This window comes from Monodelphis domestica, chromosome 5 (genome assembly GCF_027887165.1).
Source record: "Monodelphis domestica isolate mMonDom1 chromosome 5, mMonDom1.pri, whole genome shotgun sequence".
Classification (NCBI taxonomy): Eukaryota; Metazoa; Chordata; class Mammalia; order Didelphimorphia; family Didelphidae; genus Monodelphis; species Monodelphis domestica.
Window position 1 is genome coordinate 26,886,646 of NC_077231.1, and position 24,804 is coordinate 26,911,449.

The 24,804-nt window shown below is 46.7% G+C and overlaps 1 protein-coding gene across 5 annotated transcripts; it reads right to left on the reverse strand.

The window, feature by feature from the left end:
- Positions 1 to 2,876: 2,876 nt before the first annotated feature.
- LOC100028072 (receptor tyrosine-protein kinase erbB-3-like) lies at positions 2,877 to 23,718 on the reverse strand. Of its 5 annotated transcripts, XM_007505787.3 has the most exons (17): positions 22,192 to 23,718; positions 16,623 to 16,771; positions 15,854 to 16,040; positions 14,658 to 14,783; positions 13,996 to 14,061; positions 13,692 to 13,810; positions 13,395 to 13,536; positions 12,779 to 12,892; positions 12,534 to 12,654; positions 12,096 to 12,169; positions 11,848 to 11,938; positions 11,441 to 11,646; positions 11,161 to 11,293; positions 10,861 to 10,951; positions 10,410 to 10,564; positions 9,968 to 10,021; positions 2,877 to 5,503 (listed from the first exon to the last, which is right to left on the reverse strand). In XM_007505787.3, the coding sequence occupies exons 1-16, from the start codon at positions 22,211 to 22,213 to the stop codon at positions 9,979 to 9,981; spliced, it is 1,839 nt and encodes a 612-aa protein (XP_007505849.1). In that variant the 5' UTR covers positions 22,214 to 23,718; the 3' UTR covers positions 2,877 to 5,503; positions 9,968 to 9,978. The 5 variants fall into 5 exon arrangements, with proteins under 5 accessions (XP_007505849.1, XP_007505850.2, XP_056653895.1 ...); XM_007505788.3 differs by lacking the exon at positions 16,623 to 16,771 and having other exon boundaries at positions 22,894 to 23,718; XM_056797917.1 differs by lacking the exon at positions 16,623 to 16,771.
- Positions 23,719 to 24,804: the final 1,086 nt, after the last annotated feature.

A 24,804-nucleotide genomic window follows, 5' to 3' on the forward strand; every position in this document is an offset into this window, starting at 1 on the left:
CTTTGATCCATCAATATCAATAGTATGTCTGTATCCCAAAGAGATCAAAGAAAAGAGAAAGGGACTGATAGGAACAAAAAGAATGACAGCAGCTCTTTTTGTGGTGGCAAAGAATTGGAAACTGAGGGGATGCCCATCAGTTGGGGAATGGCTGAACAAGTGGTGGTATATGATTGTGATGGAATACAGGATGGTCTTGGAAAAACCTGGGAAGACTTATATGAACTCATGCAATGTGAATTGAGCAGAATCAGGAAAACATTGTACACAGTAACAGCAACATTACAATGATGATCAACTGAAAGACAGCTACTTTGTTGAAGACAATGGGATCAAAGACAATTCTAAAGGACTCAAAAGGAAAAATGTTATCTACTTCCAGAGAGAGAATTGATGAACTCTTTAAAAAAAAAAAAATCTTTATCTTCTGTCTTAGTATCAGCTCTAAGACAGAACAGGAGAGCAGCGAAGGGAAAGAGAAAGAGAAAGCAATTGGGGTTAGGTGACTTGTCTAGGGTCACACAACTGGGAACTGAAGTGCAAATTGAAGCATATTTTTTTCACTTTATTTTTCTTGCCCTTTTTTACAGCATTTCTAATATGGCAATATGTTTGGCATGACTTCACCTGTATAATGGATATTTTATCGCTTGCTTTTTCAATGGGTTGGGGAGGGGCTGAAGGAGGTAGAAATTTTAGAACTCAATCACTTTGTCAGCTGTATGGAGGATTTTTTTTTGGAGAGGAAACACTTGAAGCAGGAGGACCTATTAGGAGACTTTGACAGTTGTTCAGGTAACTGGGACAAGGAGAGGAATACGAAGGATGTTAAAAATTGGACTTTAAGAAGGAGGTGTGGAGTCACCAAACCACGATGACTTACTGACCATAGGAGTTTCCAAATGGACTTGAGAGGAAACAAGGAAGGCTGAGTTCAGAGAAGCTTGGTGACATTATAGCCTCATTACACATTCTTGTTGTGTCAGGGCAAAGTACACTTTACCAAATGTTCATTGGCTTATGAGTGCCTCGTTCCCTGCCAACCTTAGTGCGATAATGTGAGAGTCCTTTGGGACAAGACACAATGGCTTTGTATAATATTGTGGTTGAGTTTGGGGAAGAGCCTTGAAAATTCAGAAGAGAGTGACTCGATCAGATGTTGGGAAAACTTTGTGGTTCTAGGACCCCGGAGTCCTTCTGATTGTCTTCTCTGGGAGATGGGGAAGAGAATGCCGTTCAGCAAGGATTTGCTCAGTGGGTGCTAGAAAAGGCTTCCCAGGAGGGTAAAGTAAGGGCCAAGGGTAGCATTGCCTAATATTCTTGATGGACTTCCAGAAGCTGCATTATCCGACTGAAGATAAACTAGGCTAGAATGCTCAGCAGCAAGAGACAGAGACCGCACTCTTATCTTTCAGGGACCATACATGGAAAGCCTAGGGGCTAGAGCCATGAAAATGAAGTGATCTCTCTTGATGGGGTCTAGATAGGAAGCCATCCAATGGTTTATGACCTAGAGGTTTTGTTTCCTGCTAAGATGGAAGACATGAGACAAAGATAAGTCTTGGAGCATTGGTGACTAAAGGAGAGAATTGTGGATTTCTGATTGCATTGGGAAGGTTGCATTATAACTGTGGTGGGAGAAAAGGGTTGAATTCTTGATAATTCTGAGATGTAAATCTAGGAAATCTCTAGATGAAGAAAAAGGGGACAGACCCTCTAGGGAGGCAGACTGTATGACATGTTTCCGATATGACTCCTGGGGAATGGGGAGGTTTTGGCAGGTGAGCCAGGGAAGGCTGAGAGGGTGCCACATAGGGAGAGCCTTTGTATCAACTTAGATATCAGGAAAAGTTGCATGGAAGAGGCATCTGATGGAAGGTGAAGAATTGTTGATTGTTCCAGAAGTGGCCCTGGTATTCTTTTTTTTTTTTAATATATTTTATTTGATCATTTCCAAGCATTATTCGTTAAAGACATAGATCATTTTCTTTTCCTCCCCCCCACCCCCCATAGCCGTCGCGTAAGTCCACTGGGCATTAGATGTTTTCTTGATTTGAACCCATTGCTATGTTGATAATATTTGCATTAGAGTGTTCATTTAGAGTCTGTCCTCTGTCATGTCCCCTCAACCTCTGTATTCAGGCAGTTGCTTTTTCTTGGTGTTTCCACTCCCATAGTTTATCCTTTGCTTATGAATGGTGTTTTTTTCTCCTGGATCCCTGCAAGTTGTTCAGGGACATTACACCGCCACTAATGGAGAAGTCCATTACGTTCGATTATACCACAGTGTATTAGTCTCTGTGTACAATGTTCTCCTGGTTCTGCTCCTCTCGCTCTGCATCACTTCCTGGAGGTTGTTCCAGTCTCCATGGAACTTCTCCACTTTATTATTCCTTTTAGCACAATAGTACTCCATCACCAACATATACCACACTTTGTTCAGCCATTCCCCAATTGATGGGCATCCCCTCGTTTTCCAGTTTTGTGGCCCTGGTATTCTTAGAGTTGTTCTCCTGCTTTTAGTTACCACATCACAAAAGGAGAAGAAATCTGTGATTGTGCTATATTTCTGATGTTCTTTTATGCTGTTCTAGTTACCACTTTGCATTAGGACCCATGCCATCAACTTCAAAGATTTCACATCATCTACTACATGGACCAGATTGGGCCACTTGAAAATTGATCTTTCTAAAAGGGGAAAGAAAGGTCTAAGATGCCCAATCTTTGCCTTGTTGGTAGTTTTCCTCCTTTTGCCACCTTTTTCTTTCTTCCCCTTAGAACTGCAAATTACAGTAGAACTGTATAGTCAAAGCCTTATAAGAATTTAAATGGTGGAAGGTCCTCTAGAAGAACATGAGACTCGCAGACTACAATACTTTTGAATAACAAGTAAACATTTATTAGAACAGTGTATCTGAAAATATGAATTGCCTTGATACATCACTGAAATTAAGCTTTTTTTGGCACCAAACTATTTTTAATTTTTATTTTTTTACCAATTACATGTAATAAATTTCTGTACTGGTTTTCCTAAGTCATATGATCAAATTAATCTCCTTCTCTTCCCTTCTCCATCCTGGTGTAGGCACGTGATTTGATTTGGTTATACATGTATTATCATGCAAAACATATTTCCATATTGTTTATTGTTGTAAATGAATAATCTTATAAAACCAAACCCCCCAAACATAAATCCAAATAAACAACTGAAAAATCATCTGCCTTCATCTGCATTCTGATTCCAGCAGTTTTTTCTCCGGAGGTGGAGAACATTCTTTGTCTTAAATCCCTCAGAATTGACCTGGATCATTGCATTGCCAATATAGCTAAAGACTATAATACTTTTGATTGTGGCCCAAACCAGATGAACAAGTGATTGGGAAATATTTACTAAACAAATTTTAAAAATAAAAGATAGATACTATTCCTTAAAAAACAACAACAACAACTAAGTCAATATGCATCCTTCAGGACTCCTGATACATGATTTAGTGGCTCCCATTTTTATTTGAGTTTGGCATAACTGTTTTAGAAGATGTTTAGGACTTTTCCACCAAGGGGGGGGGGGCGGTATGTAATACAATTAGTGTTGCCCTGACCCAGCTTCTTTCTTCTCATCTACATCTTAGAGATGTTTTTCCCAAGAGAAGACAAATCTGCTCCCAGAACCTACTTGCCTTCATCTTCTCTGATGCAGCTCCCCAGTCACCTTGTTGTTCAGTCGTTCAGTCAGTCCAATGCTTAATGGCCCCATTTGAGGTTTTCTTGGCAAAGATTCTAGAGTAGTTTGCTGTTTCCTTTGCCAGTTCATTTTACAAATGATAAAATTGAGGCAAACAGTTAAGTAACTTGCCCAGGATCACACAGCTAGTAAGTGTCTAAGGCCAGATTTGAACTTGGGAAGAAGAGTCTTCTTGACTCTAGGTTGGGCACTCTGTCCACTGTGACATCTAGCTGCATCCTCCTTGACAACCAGAGGGATAAAAAGTTGTAGCCACATGGAATCAGGGCCTCTCAGACTTACTAGGTGCCTAAGATCACTCAAGATGCCAAATCTTGATAATCTGCTGACCAGATGAGTTTCCATAAGGAGATGAAGGAGGATGTATCTAGAGAAGTTAAGTACAATTCTATCCTTATTGCATGTTTGCTCTTTTAAGGGCAAAGTCAATTTGATTTTATTATATAATAACTTATAAGTTTATAAGTGCTTTATTTCTTTCCCACCATTGAACCTAAAATTGGAGATAGATTGGCATAGTTATATCTTCAACAGAAGGAAAAAATTGGAAGGAGAATCAGGCACCTAGAAGGGAATCTGGCCCAAGAGGCAGATCTCTGAATAAATCTAACAGAACTCAGAGTTTATGAGATAATAACAAATTGTGTGCAAAGTACGAGATTTGGAGAAGGAACTCAAGTGCTCAGAGGATTGTTATAAGCACACAAGTGTGTAGCTCCACAAACCTTTAGTCTTTTGGGCAAGAATAAGGTAGGTGGTGTTAAATGTATATATAGTTTGGATCGGGGAAAGAATGTAACACAGAGGGAAAAAATATAAATATTTAATTTATTTAACATAGAAGGGATGAAGGAAAGGGAAATGGGAAAGGGTGAAATCTGAATTCTTTTACCCACTAATAAACAATATCTGACTTACAATAGACTAAAACCCAAGTTATCTAAAGGCATGTCCAACAGGGGATCAGTATCTCTCAAAGAGTCCTTGGTGAGTCAGAAACAGGAATCCCAGGGGGTAATGTCCACAGATGATCTCTAACCCTAAATTCTGACCCAACCAGGCTCATGAAGATTCTGATCTCAAGCCCCTGTCCATCATTCCTGGCATCCTGTAATTTCCCTCTCTACAGTGTGTGGGATGACTGTGTATCGCAACTGAAAGTGCAGAGGTCTGGTCTCTGCCCTTATATTTGATTGTTGTTTGGGGCAGATTCACAGTGATCAAATGGGAAGAGGACTTTTGGATGAGTTGAATACCCCTCATTCATCAGCAGAGCATTGTAATTAGGCAAGTTGGTGAACCTGGAATACCTGGATTTGATGGGGTTACCAAACCATTTATAATCAGGAGAGCTTTGCCTGAAGGAGGCTGACTAAACCAGTGGTGGGTATATAGAAACTTCCTGGGACAAAGCTGGACAAAGCTTCTGTCAGCTAGGGCTTCAAAGAGTCTGATCTTCACAATTCATCTTCCTCACTTTCCTATTTGGGTTTTAGGGAATTCCTTTGATCACGTCTTTTATAGTCACATTATTGTCATGGATACTAAAAATCAATCATTTGGGTAACACACTCAGTGGGATGCCTTAGCAATAGCCTTACTGTACTTCTGTAGACTGTTGATTTTGTGATGGTAGAGCTGAAAGCAGGAGCAGAAGAATGGATGGTAGATGTCATGGTGACAGGTGAGCCAGGAGACTGTGGCCAGCCTGACTGAGGCATATTATTAGCAGGATCCATCACCATAGGTTTTCAAGCTCACCTAGAAGTAGTATGGATACATTACAGTCTTACCCCATCTCCTTCCCACCTTCTCTTGGTCTGGGGTGTTTATTCCCCATTAAATGATAATCCATCTTCCCTTTTGCAATTAAAATCATATTTCTGTTTCTGCTACGATGTCCGTGGACACCCCCTGTGTAACTAAACCAGACCTTCCCATCGGATTCTAATTGTAGCTGCTCCAGATTGGAGGAGGAGGAGGAATCTACTAGAACCATCCTGTGACCTTGCTAGGGAAGGTCTTCTCCTGGGTGGACCTGAGAAAAATAAAGGGGGTTCGGAGACCTAAGAAAATTGTCTCCTTCCTTCTCTGAGAAGTAAAAATAGGAGCTGATGGGGATGATCGGAGGAAGGAGAACGGCATTCTGGGAAGTTGGTGTCCACATCTCCCTAACCAGCTGAGAAAAGAAACCATCCTGCACTTGGGCTCAGTTTGGGAGTGAGGGAAGTGGGAAGTCTAGTCAATGGTAAGTCTAGAACAGGGCAAACTATGGCACCTGCTGCCTGTTTTTGTAAGGCTCGTTTGTGCCTTTAAAAATACATTGTTCTTATATTTGAAACTCTAAAACCCATGCCTAGCACAAGGGTCATATAGAAATAAGAGCTGGGGAGGGTTGAGGCCAAGCTCTGGACTCCTGGTTTGGTATATCAGTTGCTGCCAAAGGCAGTTGCAGTTCCTTGTCTCCATTCCCTGAAAATGTGTGTGTGGCAGGCAGGTGGGTCAGGGGAAAAGAGCTCTTTGGGGCTCTGGTGAAGGTTGCCCATGCAAGCTGATCTACTCATCCAGTCCATGGGTCATTGGCAATGGTGTCTACCAGCGAGTGGAGCTTTTAATGGCCCTTCCATGGTTCTATTATCCCAGCTGCCTGAGGGTGATACAAAGCAGGAAGACACTGTATGGCCTTGCTCTCAGGACCACTGCTGGGTGAAGGAAGAGCAAATAAAGGTCCCATAATCAGCAGAAGTGTAATCTGGTTATCCAGACTTTTTCTTTCTTTTCTAAACCATACTTTCTGTCTTGGAGTCAATACTGTGTATGGGTTCCAGGGCAGAAGAGTGGAAAGGGCTAGCAATGGAGGATGAGTGACTTGCCCAGGGTCACATAGCTGGGAAGTGTCTGAGGTCAGAGTTGAACCTAGGATCTCCCGTCTCTAGGCCTGGCTCTCCATCCACTGAGCCATCCAGCTGCTCCCTCCAAACATCTAAGAGTTGTGAATCTCAAGGGCTTGAGCAGGGGCCTTGGCAGGGGGATATGCCATTACTACAGCTATTCCATATCCAGCCTGAGTGCCAATTGCTGTAAGAATATATTGTAGTGGCTGCTGTGGAGACAGAAGGTCAATGAGGTGTAACTGCAAGATTGCGTTGGCCAAGTGCCCCAGGGACGCTCCCTTCCATGGGCACAAAAACACATTTCTTCTGTTGACATGCTGGGTATTGCTCTAGCACTAACTGGGCACATGCTTGGGTTAGGTGAATTCCTCTCTCAGGTACTGGGAAGATGGGATTAACTCTCCCCTGCCCATTTTTAGATTTAATCACCAAAAGCACATACACCCCACTTATCCTTAGGTGGGGGAGGTCTGACAGGTCAGTGGCTTAGGTTTCATTGACCTTCAGTCTTTTCAGTTGGGTCCAACACTTCATGACCCTATTTGGTATTTTCTTGGCAAAGATACTGGAATGGTTTGCCATTTCCTTCTCCGGCTCATTTTACAAATGATGAAACTGAGGCAAACAAGGTTAAGTGACTTGTTCAGGGTCACACAGTAATGTGACTAGTGTCTGAGGCCAGATTTGAACTCAGACCTTTCTAACTCCAGGTCCAGCATTCTTTCAGGATTAGTGACCCTGTAATCTTTGCACACTGCTTTTCTTTTTCCATTTGAGTGGCCAACACAATGTGATCTATGGAACGGAGGGCTGTAATGCCATGGGATCAGGGGGGCCTTGGATACTGGCCACCTTTCCCAATGGGGACAAATTGCGGGGTTGTTCCAAAACCCCTGAGATTGGACAGAGAAGGTGTATTGCCTTCCATGCCAAGGAAAAGCCAATTGGAGGTCCTGGTCCAGTAGTCTGAGAGGCATTGAAAAGAATGTATTTGCAAGCAATCTCATCACAAAGAGACTCCTTCATCCAGGCCATTGGATTTTAACAGGGGAGGAGACCCTAGAGCTGGCCTCTAGCCTCATATCTAAGGTCAAGTCTTTAAAGTGAGTCAAGTCCCAGGAAGGCATTCCCTTTTGGCAACTTCTGGCAAAAGTCCTCCGAGGGAGTGATTGCTTCCCTCACTTGTTTGAAAGGATGAGAGATCTGATGACAGTCCTCTGCCAAGCCAGGAACTCCCATGTTATTAAGGAACGGTGCTGCACCCCACCCTGTGCCCAAGTGCTCAGAGGCCCCATCCATCCATCTATCCATCCATCCATCCATCCATCCATCTGTTCGCCATCTTCTTTTCACAGACCTCTGCCTTACGCTATTTAACTCTTTGACTAGAACACCCCAGTTGCCTTCTTGTAGCTCCCACTTCCAAATGAGTCTCTGTCAGTATTAGAGTGTCAACGTGGAATCTAGAGGTTCCCAGACTTGTAGTTTGGAGGGGTTTGGTGATCCCCAGTTTATTTAGTTGGGAGGCAGAAACCCCAGGTTTTGACCTTGTCACTCCCCTCTAGATTTCACGTTGACAAGGGTGAGGACAAATATTTCTTGCTGTTGGGGGCCATGAGAAGGAACATTTCCTTTCCTTTGAATTTGTTTTGATTTTGCACTGACCCAGGGACAGAGCTCTTGTGTCCTCTGGGGAACTAACTCCCAAGACTGAGGAGATCTCCCCAGCACTCCCCCAAGAGCTCTGCCCCCTGTTTTCCATTGGCAATCTTTCCAAATCAAGAGGAGGATGATCTCACAGTTCCCTGCTCCTGCTACCCACTTTTGAGGAGATCATAGGGAAGGCACTGAGAAGGAACACAAGTCAGGCCTTTTACTACTGATGGGCAAGCAAGCATTGGGCTAGCTACTCATCCCTTCAGTCCCATGGGGAAGCAGAACATGGCAGCAGCTGATTGTTGGTGATGGACAGATTCACAGGAATTGCACCTGAGGGAGTCAATCAGTGGGTGGTCTGGACTTTATTCTACCTCCCCCCTTATTGATCAGATTACAAGGGCAAACTGATCAACCTTGCATATTTGGATTAGATAAAGTGTACTAAACTGATAATAATCTGGAGGGCTTTGCATTCCTTGCCTAAGAGAAGCTGACAAACCACTACTGGGTGTCTAGGAATTTGGTTTAAAGTTGAGTCAATTAGTGATCAAATATGGAGTCACTTGTGTTAGATGGGACCTAGCAACAGGCCAGTGTTCAAACTGATCAAAAGATTGAAAAATGGAAAATGTGTGTGCCATTAAAAACAACTGACCTGGGAAAAATGTTGAGGAGAAACAGTTTAAGAATACTGAAAAGAGGGGGGCAGCTGGGTGGCTCAGTGGATTGAGAGCCAGGCCCAGAGATGGGAGGTCCTGGGTTCAAATCCAACCTTAGACACTTCCTAGCTATGTGACTCTGTGCAAGACACTTAACCCCCATTGCCTAGCCCTTATTAGAACTAATATACAGTATTGCAGCGGTTCTCAACCTCTCGATTTGTAGCAACGAGAATACATAATGCATATCAGGTATTTGCATTCCGAATCATAACTGTAGCAAAATTACAGTTTTGAAGTAGCCACCAAAATAATTTTTTGGTTTGGGGTCACTGCAACACGAGGAACTGTAGTGTGGGGTCACAGCATTAGAAAGGTTGAGAACCACTGCAGTATTGATTCTAAGACAGAACATAAGAGTTAAAAAAAAAGAATACTGAAAGGATTCACTGAAAAATATGACTAAAAAACCCCCTGAATGCCATATTTCAAGAAGTTGTGAATGAATATTAATCAAATTTATTAGAACCAGAGGGCAAAGTAAAAATAGGAAGAGTCTGCTGCTCACCTTCAGAAAGAAATCTTAAAATCAAAATTCCCAGAAGCATAGCCAAAAGTTAGAACTTCTGGGTCAAAGAAAAAAATAAAACAAACATACAATGTTAGAGTGCAAGTACTAAGGAACCACACAAGATCTGGCAGTAACTAGGATAAGGGAGAGAAAATCTTGGAATACAGTCTTACAGAAGGCAACAGGCAAAGGCTTACAATGGAAAATATTCTACTCTTCTGAAATAGAGGGCTTTCAAGCATTGCTGAGGAAAAGACAAGAGATTAGTAGAAAGTTAACAGTAAAAGAAAAGGAGGCAAGAGGAAGTTAGAAAGGACAAAATATAAATAAAAAAGAATCTTGGTCCTCAAAGTAAAGTAGGGTCAGGGTATATACCAAGGGTTTTGATGGAAAACACTAAGAAGACTTGAGGTATAAAACATTTACCCCCACCACATCCTACCTGCTGATGGATTATAGTCCTCCCAAACAATCATGGGGCTCTGGTCCCTTACACCTGGATTAGAAGAAGACCACCTTAGTTGGCACCTAGACAACTGGCATTCCATTCTATGAGCTCTTTTCCCCACTAAATTTGTCCCAGAACCTACTATAGTCCTCCCATACTGGAATGCATATTTCATCAGAGCCTATCATAATAGACTCTTTGAACCTTCCTTTTCTCTCTCAGTCCCAATTTTCTTTTTCTTATCTATACTTTAACCTTGGCTCCTAGGAAGTGTATTGTGGTGGGACAGAACCTCCCCATCCCAGCCCTCATACATCTCTTAGCTTATTTTTGGGTTTGGGTCCTGTCTTCTTCTTAACCTTTTTTATTGCTCAGACCTATGAACCTTCTTGCCCCTTCTCCATCCTCCATCTGTTTCCTCTACTTGGCTACTGACCCTTGAGTGCAGTTCTCATGGCAAGGTAGACACTCTCCATGAGCATCAGAGTACTTGTAGATGGGTCCTTTGGCACCCAGGAGGCCATGGGGGCAGGTATTCACACAGTGTGGCCCATCCCTGAAGTGGACACACTGAGCACAAGCATCTGAGCCCTAGGGGATTTGGAAGAAAAGGTCAAGAAGGACTGATGCCTGAGATTCCTTTGAGCTGATCCAGGGGGTTTCCCAGCCAGGGTGAGGGGCCCAGGTAGTGACCACTTCTATCACCAATACCAACATTGTTCAGTCTGCCTGTCTCACTTTTGTGTTGATAGTCTTAGTCTTGGCATCTTATCTGGCACTTAGTAAATGCTTGGAGAGTGGCAGGAGAGTTCCTGCCAAAATGAAGACTCTGCAGCCCCTTCAGTAGCCCCCTCCCTGTCCAAGGAACTCTGGGGCTTATACTGTACCGAGCCATAGCAGGTGACATTGCCCTCCACAGGCTGGCACTCAGGATGGCAGGAGAAGCACTCATCCTCGTGAGCAAACTCTCGAGGTTCTCTGGAGGTAGGGCCAAAGAGAGGGGGTCATTTTCAGGTTCTGGACCTCATAAGGCCTTTGCACACTCCCCAGCCTTCTAGAATACCCACCCCATCAAGAGGCCCAGAGTCACTGTGGGGCATCCAGCCATATACATGACACCCACACCCACACAGCCCCTCCTGCCTGCCCCTTTGTGTCCATGAAGCCCTTCTAGCCTCCCTCAGTACCCATTCAGGAAGTTGCATTGGGTCACACAGACTCCCCCTCGGCTGTAGTTGCGACAGGACAAGCACTGGCCAGGCCCAGGGCCCCAGCAACCCCCAGAGGAGCATAGCGGGTCACACACTCGGCCCTCTGCCACTGGAGAAAGAGAAGAGGGTCAGAAGAAGATCCCTCCTTAGTCTGCCTCCCAAATCACACCCACTCTTCCCAGCTCAGCATCTTTCCTGCCCTGCTCCTCCTCCCATGCCCTTCGGACTTCCACATCCCCACTGCCTGTCCCCTTACCACAGTCCTTTTTGGACCGGTTGTGCTTGATGTCCAGCCTCCCTTCCTTTGGTCCCCGAAGCAGCCTGGTCCAGTTCAGAGAGTGGTGGTAGCAGAGCTGCCGGTTGGCACTGATATAGACACGCCCAGCACTGACTTCTTTCAGGGACCTCAGGCCCAAGGATGTCACATTCACGTTTTTCATGATCAGCAGTGAGAAGCCCCGACTGGGGAGGGGGAAGGACGACATAAGGAAGATGGTCCCCGAGAATTCTTGGGGGGCCATGACCATCGACGACTGTCCCTTTGCCCAATGACCCCAAATTCCTGAGCCTGGTTCCTTTGGGTAAGCCCGATGCCCGCCAGAGGGTCCCCCCAAACACAGGTGTCCCCAAATTCGGGCGATACTGCCTTTGTCAGAGACTCACTTGTAGAGACTCCGGCCTCCAATGGTGGTTAGGTTGGAGAAGACACTGAAATTGTGCATGTGGGGAGGCCATGACTGGATGTTCAGGTAACCTGCAGAGGAAGGGAGATGTCCCCATGGACTTGCTCCTCTTTCCCCTCTGGAGCTCCCCTCACTTGGGTCTCTCCCCAGGCACCTGGGGGTACAATCCATCCTCCCAGCAGTCAGTGTTTCATGCTCCTGGGCTGCTTCTTCCCAGACCCCACTTACCTGTGATCTCCCGAACTGTCTGAAAAACATTGAGCTTCTCAGGATCCAGGGCTGGTATGTTGTGCCAGGGGTCTCTGGGGGAGGACAAGGGACAACATAACATGAGTGTCTTGCTGGGATAGTTCCAAGCTGAGCTGAAAGAGGGATTAGATCTTCATTCCTTCTAAGGACCAGAGCTAGCCCCAGGGGACATCACTTGGATGCAACTGGTAGACAGGAGGGAATACAAATGAAGGAGCCCAAGTCAAGGAAGAGCTTTCCCACAATGGCAGCCCCCCTGAAAAGCACAAGTCCCTCCTCAGAGGAAGTGTTGGAGCAGGGAGGAGATTGCATTCTTGACTTCCCAGGATTCTTCCTTCTCTTAGAATTGGGCTAAGGAGGAGGCTGGGAAGGGTGTGTGAGAACCCAGAAGGGGCTTGAAGAAGGAAAGCATCTAACCCATTGAGTCCAGTGATAAGGAAGTCCAGGTTGCCCAAGATCTTGGTACAGTTCACAAACCCATCAATGTTACTGGAATCTACAGTCTGAAATCGGCTCCCTGAGCCTGTCCCCTCACAGGCTGCAAACACAAAAAGGGCTGTATGAGGGGGACTCAAGGGAAATTCAGAGCCATTTGATGGGAGGCACTCCAAGGAGATTTGGGGGGAATAAATCTCGTCTGCCCACCACAAGAACAGACTCACCTTTTGGACACAGCCCTCCACAGGGCTCACACATCTTCAGTCCATTCTTTTCTACCTCCATCTTGTCCCCAGGACAGGCCCTGACACAGGAGGTGTGATCTATCACAAAGTTATCTGTGGAAGGAGAGAAGTTGGTGAGAAGTGAGAGAGGGGAACTGCAGGGTCCTCCATCAGACCTTCATGGGATTGAGGCTGAAGGGGCCCATAGAGGGCATGGAGTCTGCTGCCTGCATTTTTGGTAGATCAGAGAACTCAAAGAGCTAAACATCCCTTGTAAGGTCCTCTGGCTCCCAAAGCAGAGTTTTGTCCCCTATGCAGCATACTCTGAACAGAGAGAACTCCTGTCCCTCCTGTCCCCAGTCATGTGTCCTGATTGCCTCCAGAGGATGTAGGCCCCTTTACCCCGAGTCCTTGGCAAAAGGCCCTTGAGCTCCTCCCCAAGAGTCCCCCCCCTCTTGGGGTCCTAATCCGTGTGCCTCTCCCTTTTGGAACCTTCTCTCCACTCTACTTGCCACTGTCCCCATGAACACACATACCACCCTGGAGGGACTTCCCCTCTTCCTACTCCACCCAAGTCTGCCCAGGTTTCTTCTCTCTGCCAGTTGCAGCCACTTACGGGGGCAGCTGGCCACACAGACCCCTCCATACTGGTATTTAGTGTGAGGATTGGGCTCCAGTTGGAAGGTGAGCTTGTTGTAGACGAGGGGCTGTGGGCACAGAGACACACAGGCTCCACTGTTATTGAAGTGTCGGCATGCCTAGGAAAGGTGGACAGAGTTGGGATGAAGTTTGCTGCCCACTCATTCGCTCCCCCCAGCCCCAGCCCCAGCCCCAGCCCCAGGCCTCCCACTCCAACACTAGCCCAGGCCCAGGCCCACACCAAAAAGGCCCCAGCCACCACCCCAGTACATACAAAGCAGTCTGTCTCCCGGGGACCTCCACATCCACCTGCACACTCATCATGGCAGCACTGGTTGGGGTTGGGTCCAAAGCAGTGGCCATTGCATTGTGGGGCACAGATTGTCTTTGTCACTGGTTTGGGGAAGAAAGGGAAAAGCTGTGACCTACAGGATCTCTCCCACCACAAATGGAACACCCACCTGGGCTCATCCCCAATCCACTGTCCTCCCAGCCCCCTAGCCTGTTCCCTACCCTTCTCCCTAGCTAGCTCAAGCCATAGGGGAAGACTTGGGACATGGAAGTTGAAGGGTACGCACATGTCTGGCAGTCTTCTGGTCCAGGACCCCAGCATTTCCCCCCACAGGACTCGTGACAAGGGGGACCTGGTTGGGGAAAGAGGCAGAAACAAGGAAACCGTCAGCATTCCTGTCCATGTCTTGTGCAGCTGTGCCTTCCAGAGGGATGGAGCTAGGAAGGCTAGTCACCCTCCCTCCAGCCTTGTCCAGACTCAATTCCCTTAACACCTCCTTCAAGTACTTAAGTCAGCTTGGTGTGAGGGCCCACTGTGGAGGAGGGCATGCCAGCAGAGGAGGAGATCAGAGGGGATGGGAGAGGACTGCCCAATAGGAAGGAAGGAGGTAGGCATGCTCATTTGATGTGTGTGTGTAGGGCTGATTTAAGAGTCTTCAAGGGCCCACATGAATGTCCTGGGGGTAGGACAGCTGGCTGGGTAGAACTGCCAGGGAACATGCAGGATTATTTCTGCTACTTTCCAGAGGGGGAAGGAAGAGCAGTGCTGGGCCATTAAGAAGTATTGCATACTGGGAATTTACCCATCTTCTTGTAGGAGATGTTAGACCACACTGGGGCCTGAGGACTATCATGAGGGATGAACCCATCTAGGGCCATGGATCCAGGGGTTAGGGTCCTGAGGATGAAGGGAGGGGAGACTTCATGGGAATGTGGGGGAGCGACTCACAGTTTTTGCCATTATCCTTGACCACAATCTCAGCCTGTGGGTCCCTCACGATGTCTCTCCAGTCAATTGTGTCCATGTGACAAAGTTTATCATTCCTTTCAATGTAAACACCCCCAGCCAGGATCTCTGGAGGGAAAGATTAGTAGGGGCAGTTGAAATCTCTAGGACCAAAGTGACTTGCTTGTTAGAGCTCTTCTCCATACCAGCTTCTCCTGGCTTTGAGATGGTATTTGAAAGGGCACAGGGGGCAAGGAAATGGGCTTGGCTAGAAGTGGCCCAACTTGCAAAGGAGAGGGCTCTGGTTTGGGATAGGGGACAGGGAATGAGGCTGAAGCATCTCTTGGTTCCCCAGACACCTGTCCTAGATCTGGTTTAGCCAGTAGAAGAGGAATGGAGCAAGGGGGAGGAAGGAGGATTCAGCTGACTTGGCTGGCTTTCCCCACTCCTCCACCTCCAGGCTGCCCTGCCTATTTATTTTTCAACTGACTGGGGTAAGGAAGTAGGAGGAAGAGGCTGAGAGCAGGGGAGAAGTGAGTCAAGTCATATTGAACCAACATACTTTTCTCCAAGGGAATAAGTCGAAGAAATCAGGACTGGCTTTGGGGGGTGAGAATGGGGTGAGAGGGAAATCAAGGTAAGCATAGTACAGTAACCCCAAATGCAGAGGAATGGGAAGAAGTCAAGGCTCAAGTCCAGAGCTCAGGGATGACTCCCTTCAGCCCCTGTGAATGCAGAAGACCTTTGTTCCTCCCTATGGACCTTTGTGATAGTTTGGAGCTTAGTAGATGGTAATTTGACTTGTTAGTGTAGACAAAAGTATGCAGGGATGGGAAGAGGGGTGAAGAGATAAATGGGCAGCTGTCAGTGAGTGACCAACAGTCATCTAGGAAGGCCAGTGGCTTGGTCATAGGAGTCAGTGCAATGCTTGGAGGTGGTCTGTGGAATAGTTAGCCATGGCAGCTAGCTTGTGCAGTGAATGGAGCACCAATCCCGAAGTCATGGAGATGTGAGTTCAAATCAAGCCTCTGACCCTATCTGTGTGAGCCAGGGCAAGTCACTTATCCCATATTTGTCCGAGTTCCTCATGCATTAAATGGGGAGCCCATGGAGAAGGAAACAGCAAACCACTCGAGTACCTTTGCCAAGGAAACCTCAGGAAGTCAAGTGGAGTCAGATGGGAGTAAATGCCAACTCACCTGTGAGCTGATTGAGGCGGAGCTGGCGTAGGGCATGGCTGGAGTTTGTGTTGTAGTTGAGCATGACAAAGATGGCAAACTTCCCATCGTAGACTTGGGTCCCCCGTACCACACGAAGGTTGGGGAGTGGTAGAGTAGAGAACTCATTCATTGCAATGAGAACATATCCTGTTACCTCCTGGATCCGCTATGTAAAGACACAGGAGCATCAGTGAGAATTTGGGAATATATATGCACGGAACACAGTCCCATGCTCCTTTCCTCAAAAGCAAGCAAGGAGGCTTTTGTGGGGGGGAAGGGTGAGAAAGGAAGGGGACTGCCCAAGTCTTCCAAATTCTCCATTCTCCAGGAAGAAGCTTAGATTTGGAGATCTTTTTCAGAACCTTTACCTCTAGGAGTCAAGATGCTAAGAATCAGAGCAGAAATTATGAGTTCTCATTTCCCTACTGGCTTCCTCCTTTGAGCATCTTGATATAAAGTGACACCTCCTCCTAATTCTCCTCTTTTGGGAAACAGACTGAAAATCTACAAAGAGCTCCCTAATTGTTCCTCTCCCCCAATTCTTGTCCTCTTTATATCCATATTTCTTTACCAGGACTGGAAGGTAGAAGACAGACCCTAAGAGAGAAGTCTAAGAGAGAAGAGAATTTTTTTCCACAGGGAGGACAAAAAGGGGAAATAAGGGAAAAACTGAGAATAATGTTCCCTGCTTCCAGAGAGGAGATTTCAAGGCTGTCTCGTAGAGTGGAAGTAATAAAGGAGAAGGAACCTGCAGGAAGGAGAGGTCAGAGCTATGTTGAGTAAGCACAATTTCCAAGTTTCCCATCACCACTTCACACTGCTCATACAGCTTCTGCAGTGTCTTCTGGTTTTCCAGATTGCTGGTAATATCCAGTTCATCTAAGTTCCCTCGACATGCTGTTGGGAAGGAAAAGAGAATAACTGAGAATTTGGGCATCCCCTTAAGTACCAATCCACTACAGTGGAGCTTTTCTACTTCTCAGTAGGGACAGGATTCTAGAGGGAATTGGATGTCAGACAGATTGGGGAGGAAGAAGAGACAAGGGAGGCTAAGGCAGATGGATATTCCATGCCCCTATATTCAGAATTCCTGGAGTGGATGGAAATAGTTATTGGGACCTCTTGCCAAAAGCATGGAGACTAAGAAGTTAACCAAGCCAAAACTCTCATTATTTTTTTTCCAAGTGGCTACTTCTTCCCTAGTGAGATGGAAGAGGCAGCAGAAAGCAATAGCATAACCCACAAAAAGATGAGGGGAAATACTTTTTTGCCCAAAACAACTTATATGTGTTGCACTGAGGTGGACTCAAAGCAGGTCACTAAGGTAGGGCTCACCTCAACAATGGGCCTTGGGGGCAGCTAAATCAGCAGCAATGGCTTCCAGAGCTCTTGGTCACAAAAGGTAAGATGGGGGGAGGTATCATACAACTCCTCAGAAGGAAATTACAGGGGTCCCTTTGCTGGCTCTGGGTTAAGACTTTTGTCAAATTGCCCATATGCAGATCCAGGTCACAGTCCTGGGTCATAGTCTCAGAGTGAGGAAGTGCACTAACACACACCAGTGCTTGCCACAGGGGAACAGGGGACACTGGTCACAGTTCCAAGGAAGAAAACAGTGTTTGTGATTGTTCAAAGAACAGAGCACAGGCTGGAAGAATATTAAACACAATTGTCCATACATCATACCACCTAGGAAGAACTGAAAGCTTATAGAGTTAGCTCTGAAAGCAGCTACACAAAGAACCTGAAGCTTGGAACAGTGCTCCCTTCACCACAGGAACAGATCCCAACTTTGACAGAACAGTGTTGTGCTATAAGAAATTATGAAGAAAATATTTATTTTCAAGTTGCTATGGAATAGTCCTCTTCATAATTTCTTATAGCACAATACTGTTCTGTCACCTTCATATACCATTCGTATACCATAAAGTGTTCAGCCATTTCCCAATTGATGGATGTCCCTTAGATTTCTAGTTCTTTGCCATCATGTAAAGAACTGCTATAAGTGTTTTATACAAATTAGTCCTAGGCCTCTTTCTTTGATGCCTTTGAGGGAGAAGCTAGAAGCCACATCAGTTCATCAAAGGATATTCAGTTTAATTTTTGGATATGGTTTCAAATTACTTTCTAGAATGACCTGACCAGTTCATAGTTCTGTCAACAGTACCTTAATATACCTGTTTTCCTCCAGTACCCCCAACATTTCTTTTCAGATTTGCCAATCAGATAGTAGATGGTATCTCCAGAGTTATTTTAATTTTCATTCTTCTAAATAGCAGTGATTGAGTGGGGTTTTTAATATGGATACTGATAATTTGGATTTCCACTGAAAATTATCTATTTTTATCTTTTGACCATTTATCAATTTAGAAGTGACTCTTATTCTTATAACTTTGTTGTTTTTGAGAAATCAGATCCTTATCAGTTTTGTTGGATAAGTTATATTATTCTTGGCTATAAACCCAGATCTTTTGCCTTCTGGCATATCATATTCTAAGCTCTCTGCTCCTTCATATTGATGGCTATAAAATCATGTGTGATTCTAATAGTGACTCCTCAGTACAAAAATTCTTTCTGGCTATTGGCAGTATTTTTCCTTTGACCCTGGACTTCTAGATTTGGCTATATTTCTGGAGTTTTCATTTTGGGTTTTCTTTAACAAGATGACCAGTAGATTCTTTGCTCTCTGGTTATGAGGTGGGCAGTTTTCTTCTCTTTTTTTTTTTATGTGATGTCTAGGCTATTTTTTGGGTCAGGTTTTCAAGATTCATCTTACTAAGTCCAAATCTGGCCTCAGACACCTGTTAATTCTCATCTGTAAGATGAGTTGGAGAAGGAAATGGCAAACTACTATACTATCTTTGCTAAGAAAACCCCAAATGGGGTCATGAATAATCAGATGCATCTGAAAAGGACTAAACAACAATAATAATGGAGTAAGATTCTGCTTGGTCAATTCTAATTTTCGGAGTTCTTTTCTTGCATAAGATTGTATTCATCTTGTTCTAAGCTATTAATTCTCTTTTCATATTTTCTTCCAAAATGCTTATTGATTTTCCCACTTCCCCCCTCTATTTAGTACTCTCTTGGTTTTAAAAATAATTTTGTAACAACTCTCCACCAAAAAAAAAAAACCAAACCAAACCACCTCTTGCTTTAATTCTCCCAGAAATTCTATTTGAACTTGTGTCCAAGCTGCATTTTTTCTTTGTGGCATTGCTTGTAGATGTTTCAGAGTCATTCTTTTTTTGAGTTTGTGTCTTGAGCTTTCCTGTTACCATAAAAGCTCTTTATGATGGGATTATTTTTTCATTTGGTCATTCTTCCTGCTTGCTTCTTAATTTTAGACTTCATGCAAATATTTCTGAGAGGAATGTTTAGGCTGAGTTTCTGAGCTCTTACGTCCTTCTGCTACCTTCATAGCACAAGCTGGGTGCCTGCAAGCTTTCAGTGCTTCCTGAAGTGATGTGATCTGGTGCGAAATCTGTTCACTGCCCTCTTGGTCTGAGTTCTTCTAGTTGGTGATCCATGTTTGAGTCTTAAGCTTATCTCTAGTTAGAATTTTCAGACTATTGCCATACTCAGCTACTGTTTCCCTATTAGCAGATTTTACAAGTTCACAAGGATTGAACTGCAGGCTCCCCTTTGGTCTGGAATCTCTGCCTCGGTTATTCCTCTGCAAGTTTCAGTCTAGACTGGAAGTTAACACTGAGTCCTTTCCTGTTCCTAGGATCAGAGCCACATAGCTACTATTAGCCTTGGAATTTCTTCCTCACTAAGTACTCTGCTAGCACCCACAACTTTATCACCCTGGATCTTTGAACCAGACAGAATAATGGGTGACAAAGCTGCCAGGTGGTACCTGCTCCTTACCCCTTGATAGCTCAGGGACCCTCTGGAATCTTCTTGCCCCAATGCTTCCTACTCTGAATCTTGGCTCTCTTTCAGTGCCTGTAGGCTAGAATACTCCACATGGACAGAGCCTGCCTCCAATACCAACAGATGTCTGTGTTTGTCCCTATATAAACCTGGCCTGGTAAGATGACTGACTCACTCTGACATTTTCTTGTATTTCTGCTATAATATACAGTTTGGCACATTTTTTTGGTTTTTCTGCAAGAAGGTTGGTGGGGAGGAGCCCAGCTATACTTCCTGCTGATCTGTCATCTTAACTCCTTCTTTTTCCCCCATATCACTATTTAGGGGCCAAAAAGGCTCAATCCAAAAGCTTTCCATCACTGGCCATTCTTAGACTAAAGCAGGAAGGATGAACTGGATTGGGAGCACATGAGCAGATGATAGAGCATTTGTGTCTTTCCATTAGGTGCCACAGATTGGAGAAATGGCAGAACAAATCATGATATGGACATGGAATGGAATGGAATCTGGGCGCAGGGCAACGACCAATTCAAAGTCTCTCTGCCCCCTCCCTTTTCCACTGGGATAAAAGTCTGTGTTGGGAGTCAGGAGCAGAGACATCAACTGTTGGCAACTGCTCTTCCTTGGGGGTACTGCCAGCTCATCAGGAAGCAGTCATGAAGGCATGTGGGGAATGGGGCCACAGAACCCCCTCTTGCCAGCCCCATACCAGGCCTGATCCCTTGGCAGCTCCCCACCCCACTCTCCTGGTCAGGATTCCATTACTATGAAGGGAGAGGGAAGATGGGATGGAGATCAGCACTGAACTCAGGAATCCAGAATGTCAGTTTGGAGGGAACAAGGAGGAAGGGTGAGAACTGTATTCCCTCTGCCCAAGAGATAGCTAACTGCCTCCTCCTACCTCCCTTGCTAACAGGATCCCCCTCCTCCATGCCCATGAAGCAAGGACCTGTGAGTCTATGTGCAGAGATGTTTGTGACAATATAGTCTCTGAGGGCAGTGTGAGTTAGTGGCTAGAGGGCTGGCCTTGGAGTGAGAAAGACCTACGTTCAAGTCTAGCCTCTGATACATACTGATTGGGTGACTCTGGACAAGTCACCTTTAAGATTATAAAAGGCAGGACAGTTTCTGAGCTGCATCAGTGGGGAGAGAATTTCCTTCTCCTGTATGAATAAAATTGAAGACTTAGATTATCTGAGAGATCATATCTGAAAGAGAAAGAGACAGAGAGACAGAGAGAGCAACAGAAATGGAGAGACAGAGAAAGAGAAAGAGGGAGAGACAGAGACAGAGAAAGAGAGGTTAGTGAGAATGTAAGGTAATTTTGCCTCTGCTGTACCTCTTTTCTCAGAGTTCACCCCATCCCACAACCACCCTAAGAATATACCTTGCCTTGGGCTACCGTGTTAAAGGACATCTCCCTACACCTCTCTCTCATTCCTCCATCACCCCAAAGAGAATCACATGAACATGTATAAATTTCTGGATTGTTGTGTGCTTGGAGAGAGGGGAGAGAAAATGAGAAATCCTGCCCACAAGGGTAAAATCCATCTCTCACAAAATATAGGAGCAAAGGGCAGTAGAAAGGGAGAGATGGAAAGAGGAAGGGGGGCCAGAAGCTTTTGGGGAGGTTGTGAGTCACTGACCCACTTCAGAAGACAGTACTGTGGAGCAGGAAGGGGCTACTCTCCCCTACTCCTTTCTCAATGGGGATGCCAACTCCAAAATCCCCTGCCCCTCACTAGAGCTAGGTAGAAGGGAGCCTAGGGTGACCAGGCAAGGCCAGATGTCCGGAGGCTGAAAATGCAGATAAAAAGAGTCCTGGGCAGTGTCACTCTCCTCCTCATCCCCTCCTTCAGGGGAAGGGCTAAAGGCCAGAACTTCTGCCTTCCTGACAGATAACTTCTCAGGTTCCCAGAGTCTGAAGGGCATGAAGATACTGTCACCTCTTTCCTGCAACTGCCACCCCTAATGCCAGACCCCTCCTTCACTCTTTCAGCTGGGAGTGTTCATAATTTAAAGTCCCAGGGGCTAAATTTAGACTCAGCAACTGTGGGGGAAACACAGGTGTTTCCCTTACTCCCACATCCTTCACCCCTGCTGTGGGTGGGACACAAAATTCACCAAGCCTCAAACTGGGATCTTGGAGGACAGGGCAGGGGTGGTAGGGGACAGCTAATTCTTTGATCTCAAATTCCACTAGCACTCTCAGATCCCCAAGAAAAGGGCTGGGGTGTGTGTGTCCAACAGCTTTTCCTGAACTGCCTCTTGAATTTTTTTTTTTCCCATAAGGGGAGCCTCTCAGGGTCTATGCCTCCTTTCCCTTCATATCTACAGTGCACTCAAGAAGTTTCGTGCGATTTGGTTTTACCAGGAGGTGATTGGATGGAATAGGTGGAAGAAAGCAGAAAGGAGTGCATTCTGGGGCTTTTTCTTACCTAATAACCTGGATTTGACCATGTGACTAATCTCTGCCCTGCCTACTCCCCTACCCAAATAGACAAGGAAGGGGAGAGAATCGCAGGCATTCAATTCGGATCTCCATGTTGATGACTAAAAATCTCCTTTTCCAGCCCTCTTCTCTTTGCTGACTTGTAGGTAGACAGCATCTCTAGCCCCCGTTGAACAGCTCCAACTGAATGTCCCACAGACATCTTCAACTCAATATCCAGAACTGAACTGTCTTCTCCACGCTTCCAACTCCCCCAAGTACTGTGGAGGGACTTTCTATCCTTGTCATCTTTCACATCCAGTCTATTGTCCAATCCTGTTCATTTCCTGAGACTTTCCCCATAAACCACCACGTCTCCCCACCACCAGTTGTTAGGGAGCCTTTCTCACCTCCCTCCCTGGACTATCACCGTAGCCTCGGCTCTCCCCAGGCTTGTTTGACCTCCACTCAGCTGTCAAAGCAATCTCCCTAAGGAAGGGGTGCAATTGTGGTCCTCCCCTCCCCCCTGAACTCCACTGGCTCCCTTTCACTCCAGGATCAAATATATCCCTCTCCTTGGCATTCAAGGTCCTTCGGCATCGGTTCCTCCTACTTTTCTTCCTCAGCACTAAGCGAGGAGACCTAATCCTACCGGCTTCCTTGGTGTTCCTTAAACAAGCCAGCCACCCCATCTCCCTGCTGCTGGCACCTTTACCAGCGGGATGTTGCCCATGCCTGGAATGCTCTCCCTCCTGCTCTCCATCTCTCGGCTTCCCGAATTTCCTTCAAATCCCAGCGAAAGCCTTTTCCGATTCCCCTTCATCATGGGCCCCATTTCTGGCGATCATCTTCAGTTTCTCCAGCAGGTAGCTTGTTTGTAGCTGGTTGACAGTTGTTCCTCCCTCCCGTGTTAGACTGGAAGCTCCTGGAGAGCCGGGGCTCTTTGTCTTCCGCTGGCCAGCGCTTAGCACAGGTTGACAGCCTCAAGGTCGGCTGGGGTGGGGCACTGGGGGGAGGGCCAACCCGTCCAAGCTTCCAGGGCTTCAGAGCCGGGGACCCCCGAGGGGGGGAAAGGCCAGCTGCTGCTACTCACTCCTGGGCTCAAAAGCCGCGGGTTCCCCGGGCCCACCTCCGAGCCTCCAGCCAAAAGGAGGAGCCAGCCCGAGGCATACAGCGCCAGGAGCCCCCTCATGGCTGCCGTGCGCCGGGGGCTGGGGCTAAGATGCCAGCCGCCGGAGCTCGGAGAGGAGAAGCAGGCTGAGGCGGCCGGCCCAGCAGGGAGCCAACACTAAGGGGTCCAGGATCTCGAGCTGGAGGAGAAGTTGGGGGAGGGGAGGGCACGGCAGCGCCTCGGACTGCAGGAGGCTTCAAGTTCAATTTCGGCCAAACCTCAACCTCTCCGCCCGGCTCATGCAGCCACCTACACCCGTCCGGGCTACGGGGGTTCCAAGATCAATGGCCAGACTGCGGGGACCTCCTTGCTCCAGCCAATCAGAGCAATGGAGGGGGCTCTCCCTCCTTTATCCCGAGGAGAGGGAAGTGGAAAGTTCTGAAGGCTGATTCCCCCCCCCCCCCAGCCACCCTCCCACCAATAAGAGAGGAGCCCCCGCCAGGGTGCCCCGCCTGCTATGTAAATTAATCTACCCCTCCCACCTCCCCCGGTGGGATGGACGGTCTCTCTCCTTTGCTGAAGGGGATGGGGTAACTCCCGCTTCCCGCTCCTCTTCCCCCTCCTCCCGAGGGAATCGAGACCCCACCCCTGAGTCGCCCCCGGAGGCTCCGTGAAATCGCACTGGCTCGGGATGCTTCCCCCCACTCCGACCCCGGCGCCTGCTCCGGGTCCCAGGAGAATTTGAGGAGGGGAGGAGGGTCCCGCCTGGGAACAAACATCAGGCCTCGCCTTTCCTTTCCCCTTCGGAGGAAGGATAAGGGGAGGAGGGGAGAGCGGAACCGACCTAGGCGGTCAAGGCTGGGGCAAGTCTCAGCGCACGTATTTCAGCCTGCCCCTCCTCAACCCCCTCCTCCCGCTGTCCCCCTGGCTGCCTCTCCTCTACCCGCGTATGACCTGGCCCATCTGCCTCACTGCTTCTGAGTCTTCTTTCTCTGGGGGGGGGGCGGGGGAGGGGGAAGGCCTTAGATCGGGTATATCAGCTGATCCTTTCTTTCTGTCACCACCGCCATCATCCTAGTACTGGACACTTGGCCACTACTCACCTGGACTGCCGAAATGGGCCCTTCCTCCTTATTTATGCTTCCTTACTGGTCCTTGTCTCCTTATAATGTCCAAACGTCAATCAACAACCATTTTAAAGCACCCACTATGTGTTAGGCATCGTGCTAGAGGTTCGGAAAAGAGTTTCTGCCCTCGCCTTCCAGGACATTGCTTCCTACCTAGAACACACATTCAGACCCCGAGGTCTGAGGCCGAGAAGTAAATACAGAATCGGACAGCCAATTGCCGTAGTGCTTTTTGGGGAGCTGATTGAGAAATCAAGAATCAAGAAAGAGAAATCAAAAAAGGGCTCGGCCCTTCAACTTTGAAGCTCCAAAAGGAATTGATGAAGGGAGAGGTTGGAAGGGGAGGCGTTGAGAACAGCCCATAGAGAGGCATGGAAGAGAG